Here is a 5,234-nt window from a genome sequence, read left to right on the forward strand (position 1 = left end):
ACGGACAGACAAGCAGAGAGACAACAGGCGAGCAGGAGGGCGGGGCAGAGAAACAGTCCGAGAGCAAATATTTGTATGAATGTATTGCGTATGCAATATGTAAAAAGAGTTTATAAGACCACGAGTTCACACTTTGGTTTGTCATCATGTGATGGCTAAGTGAATTCCCAGCTCTGGTTTCTGCTTCTTTCTTGTTAGTCAGTCTCAATTTCTTGTATTTGACTTGACTGCTAAGTAATACTTCCACTCATGTGCCTGACAATGACGGAGAGGTCGAATTTGCAGAGCAAATCAAACCTTAAACTGAAAACAGGATGTGGAGACAGAAAGGAAATATTGTCAATGGAAACACTGAATCATGAATCATGAAATCAAACAATATCAAATGTAGAGAAGAGTTTAATTTATAAGAATGTGTGTGTTTATATTTGTCTGTGTTGACAGTATTTCAAAACCTCCAAAATCTTGTCAGTTTGGGGCAAAAAGTTGTTAAAGCTCAGTGTATTTGTGTGAAATACACTTACAGAGGGAAAATATTTCATTCCACTGTGGAAGATTTATTTATTTTTTAAAAAAAAGGGAAATTATGGGGTGACAACTTCAAATAAAATCAGATCATTCATGTAAATCGCTCAAACAAACATAGTGGTTATTAGGTAACGCACCACCTACATATCCGAGAAATAAGAACACCTCCGTTAGCTACCGACACATTTTCCAGCGTGGAGTTTAAAGTAGTTGGAAAGGTTTCAGGTAAAACATGTGGGCGACGGCACACGGCACACGTTAGCACATGAATAATGTTATGGTACATATTTCACTTTTGTTTTTCAGAGGATTCCCCATCACTGTGTGACTGGAATCAGAACGCACTGGAGAGGAAACAAAATTCCAACAGTGGTTTTTCATGTGAAGGCATCACGCTAACACAGTATTTTTCCCTTATGTGACACAATCAACAAGCTGCTGAGTAAGTGATCACGTCCTTCTGTGTAATTGATGTGTTTCCCATCAGAATGGCATCATGAGAACTTATCATAATGCATAACTCAGTCATTCCCTATTTCAATGATTGACTCTTCCTTTTCTCTCTCACTTTATGAGCGGCTGACAGTCACCTGACTGGAGGTACTGCAAGTCATAACTGTAGGCAGCTATATAAGAACGTCTCTCTGACACAGCCCTGCATCACCTTCAGGTGGATATACCTCTGACTTCACATCACACTGACATAGACATAGGTAAGCAGCAGCAGACATAACAACACACACACACACACACACACACACACACACACAGACAAGCAAACACTTCCTGTGCTGCAGGTGCATTGATGCAAAGAACAAACAGAGACTCATAAACAGAGATAGAGTGAGAGATGAAACAGAGATTCAAAGAAACCGGGAAATAGATCTGATGCATGTGACGCCCCCAACGTCACAGCAGAAAAAAACCCGTTTGTGAGATAAAGTTGAAGTGAAAGAGGTTCAGTCTCAACCTGTGTGGTTTCCTGCAAGTCACAAGGGATCTCTTTTCTTTTTCTGCTCGTGTGTCAGTCAGGATGAAGCTGTTGCTCGTTGCTGCTGCTCTGGCCGTGGCCAGCTGTGCCAGCATCTCGCTGGAAGACCTGGAGTTCCACGCCTGGAAACTCAAGTTTGGTGAGACAATCTTGTCAGAATTTGTTCAGATTTCTGTGAAAATACTGCCTGTGAGGCTTAAATTTAGAGTGTGCTCAGTGTGTACTCATTTGCACACCTAAAGACTTAAAGGTCTGAAGTAGAAGTATTTGTAATCTGCCTACTTGTTTAGAAGTTTACAGTTTACATTTTGTTTGTCAGCTAATAAAGGGAAATCTCTTTAATAGAAAAGGATGATAATTTTATGACGGATTATTTCCATCTCTGATTGGCAGTAAGGTCCTACCACTCTCCGGCAGAGGAGGCTCACCGCAGGGAAATCTGGCTCAGCAACCGCAAACTGGTGCTGGTGCACAACATCATGGCCGATCAGGGCATCAAGTCCTACCGCCTCGGCATGACCTACTTTGCTGACATGGTATGTACAGAAAAACAGATATGTGGGGTGGCTGTAGCTCAGTAGGTTGAGCGGGTCGTCTTTTAACCACAAGGTTGGTGGTTCGATCACCAGCTCCTACTCTCTGCATGTCCGAGTGTCCTTGTGCGAGACACTGAACCCTAAGTTGCTCCCCGGGTTGTTTACAGCAGCCCACTGCTCCTAAATGCTTAGGATGGGTTAAATGCAGAGGTCAAATTTCATGTATGTAACTGTATGTATATGATGATTTAAGTTTCTGCCATCATTTGGCTTTAAACTTGGCATTTTGGATGAAAAAGACTCAATTAAATGACACAATTTTGTCCCTCTTCACCAGGAAAATGAGGAGTACAAACGTCTGATCTCCCAGGGCTGCCTGGGCTCCTTCAACGCTTCTCTGCCTCGCCGCGGCTCTACTTTCCTGCGGCTGCCTGAGGGAACTGATCTGCCCAACGCCGTTGACTGGAGGAACAAGGGATACGTCACTGATGTCAAGGATCAGAAGCAGTGTGGCTCCTGCTGGGCCTTCAGTACTGTATGTACTAAAAGAACTCCTCTCTTTTGGTAATGCTGGAAACTTTACACGACTGTCTTCAGGTTTCAATTTGACTCATGTCTCTTTCAGACTGGCTCGCTGGAAGGTCAGACCTTCAGGAAGACGAGCAAGCTGGTGTCTCTGAGCGAGCAGCAGCTGGTCGACTGCTCCGACGACTATGGCAACGAGGGTTGCATGGGAGGCCTGATGGACAACGCCTTCAGGTACATCGTGGCCAACGGAGGGATAGACACAGAGGACTCCTACCCTTATGAGGCTGAGGTAAACAGAAATAAATATACAGCATCCAGTTTCAGACTGCCATTTGTCATTATCATGCTAAAAGAAGAGTTGGAGATCCACTCATTCAGACAGAGTTAAATATGACAGTCCTCCATGTAAGAGATGTACAATACTGCCATCTTGTGGACAAAATGTATAGTGACCCAAAACAGACTTTCTGTGCAAAGCCATCTCTAAAATCTATATTTTTTTGCTAAAAATGTTGGTGAATTGTGAAATGTTTTCTCTCAATTAGGATGGTAAGTGCCGTTACAACCCTGACACTATCGGCGCCACGTGCACAGGCTTCGTTGATGTGAAACAAGGTGACGAGGACGCCCTGAAGGAGGCCGTGGCCACCATCGGACCCGTGTCTGTGGCCATCGATGCTTCTCACTCGTCCTTCCAGCTGTATGAATCAGGTGAACAGTTTTAAACACGGTGTTGATTCTGCCTGAAAAGATTCTCATCAAATGCAAGAAGAAATAGAATATAATCTTCTTTATTTAACCTATCCATATGTCTGCCCTTACAAAAAAGAATTATACTTCAAGTTTATTTTACGAAGTAAACTTAAGTTCAAATATATTCCCAAGTATACTTTATGTAATAAGTATACTAATATCAATGTACTACTAGTATACTTGTAAGTGTACTACTTCAATACTTCTTGGGACTAAATTGGCCCACTTTTTAATTTATAAAAGTATACTTTAAATATACTTTAAATGTAAGAGTAGTAAATGTTGAGTACACAACTAGTTTACATCCAAGTTGTATTTTGTATTGCAACTATAATATATATATATTATACTCGTACTTTTCTATATACTTTTCAGTATAAGCCAAGTATACTTGGACTTTTCTGTGTACTTGCCAAGTACACTTTTTCTCTATACTTGTCGATATAAGCTAAGGATACTTAAGTCCATGATGAGATGCAGAAGTCTAGTTTTCTCTCAGAACACTTGAATTACAATATGCTGAAAGGTGTTTATGGAATCTTTGCCCAATGATGCCAAAAATATACTGCCTACTGCCACTTTAAGTATATCTCTGATAAGTACATAAAAAGTCAACAGAAAGTATACTCTCTTATTTTAAATTTAAAAGAAGTATACTAATAGCACACTTGAATAAACTTATTTTTTAGTAAGGGTGTCTAATCTGTGTTTGTGTGTTTCTAGGAGTGTATGATGAGCCAGAGTGCAGCCCCTCAGAGTTGGACCACGGTGTACTGGCTGTGGGTTACGGCAGTGACGGCGGACATGACTACTGGCTGGTCAAGAACAGGTAAACACCCAAATCTGTTGTTTAAATTATAGGTTGCTCTCCTGCTGACACTCAGTCAGTATATTAGAGACGACAGAGAGTTTCTGTTGTCACAGACAGCTGCAGTAAGGCGTCTTATTTATAGCTGCCAAAATGAAGTGAAACTCACACAGGATGTTGTCAACCTCTTAAACTGCCCCATTATATGAATTGCTGCCATTATTTCACCTCCATCAGAATACAGATCAGTATGTCTCTACATGCTGTTGTTACTAATATGTGTGATTATGATTCTTTACATAGAGCAGCTGAATATTGTTGGTAATGTGTGTGTTTCTGTAGCTGGGGTCTGGGATGGGGAGACAAGGGATACATCATGATGACCAGGAACAAACACAACCAGTGTGGCATTGCTACGGCATCCAGCTACCCCCTGGTCTGAGCAGGTGAGAGGAAATCCCTTTTGACCAAACACTATTTAAAATACTATTTAATTAAACAAGATGTACCTGAAAGAATGTGTGTGTACCCTCTGCTCTGTAGTTTATTGTCCATTAACTGGTTGTTCTTCATGTTAATTGATTTTCAGGTCCAGGACTTTCCTCAGTGAGGAGGAGAAAAGTGATGCATAATTTACTTTAATTTAATAAAGAAACTGAGTTAAGGAACAAGATGTCCTTTTGTTGTTCCACGGACGTTAGTGGAGTCTGTCTGCACTTTTAATAGAATAACATTTTTATGAAGATTGTAAATAAATGTAAAGACATAAACTGTTTTACATGGAGAAATTAAAAAAATAAACATTTTTGTGTTTATAATTTTGTTGCTTTGTATTATTCACCATTATATTTGTGGGACTGTGTTGTTGTGTGTTTTGTGGCTCTAGAGCTGTGGTTCCCAACCTGGGGGTCCCGACCCCCACTAGGGGACGCCACAGCTAGACGGCGGGTCACGAGACCTTCTTGATTTTAAGGGTTGTAAGACAACATCTTTACAAAATACATAGCTGGCCTATATCTCAGCATTTCAGTCATTTCTGTGATGAAAATTAAATCAAATTGCTATTTTTAAAGTTTGGATTATTATTTAA

At 40.8% G+C, this 5,234-nt stretch overlaps 1 protein-coding gene across 2 annotated transcripts; it reads left to right on the forward strand.

Annotated features, from left to right (window-relative positions):
* Positions 1–1,103: 1,103 nt before the first annotated feature.
* On the forward strand, positions 1,104–4,805 carry ctsl.1 (cathepsin L.1). 2 transcript variants are annotated; one of them, XM_074660914.1, is made up of 9 exons: positions 1,104–1,241; positions 1,557–1,658; positions 1,913–2,055; positions 2,393–2,590; positions 2,681–2,872; positions 3,129–3,294; positions 4,060–4,165; positions 4,487–4,590; positions 4,734–4,805. In XM_074660914.1, the coding sequence occupies exons 2-8, from the start codon at positions 1,562–1,564 to the stop codon at positions 4,584–4,586; spliced, it is 1,002 nt and encodes a 333-aa protein (XP_074517015.1). In that variant the 5' UTR covers positions 1,104–1,241; positions 1,557–1,561; the 3' UTR covers positions 4,587–4,590; positions 4,734–4,805. The 2 variants fall into 2 exon arrangements, with proteins under 2 accessions (XP_074517015.1, XP_074517016.1); XM_074660915.1 differs by having other exon boundaries at positions 1,119–1,241; positions 1,561–1,658.
* The last annotated feature ends 429 nt before the right edge of the window (positions 4,806–5,234 follow it).

Source organism: Sebastes fasciatus, chromosome 15, assembly GCF_043250625.1.
Source record: "Sebastes fasciatus isolate fSebFas1 chromosome 15, fSebFas1.pri, whole genome shotgun sequence".
Taxonomy (NCBI): domain Eukaryota; kingdom Metazoa; phylum Chordata; class Actinopteri; order Perciformes; family Sebastidae; genus Sebastes; species Sebastes fasciatus.

Excerpts from the sequence above, each read along its gene's own strand:
- ctsl.1 (XM_074660914.1), top strand. The coding sequence starts at position 1,562 with ATGAAGCTGTTGCTCGTTGCTGCTGCTCTGGCCGTGGCCAGCTGTGCC. Across the intron at positions 3,295-4,059 it reads CTTCCAGCTGTATGAATCAG|GAGTGTATGATGAGCCAGAG; the intron begins GTGAACAGTTTT and ends GTGTGTTTCTAG. Across the intron at positions 4,166-4,486 it reads TACTGGCTGGTCAAGAACAG|CTGGGGTCTGGGATGGGGAG; the intron begins GTAAACACCCAA and ends GTGTTTCTGTAG.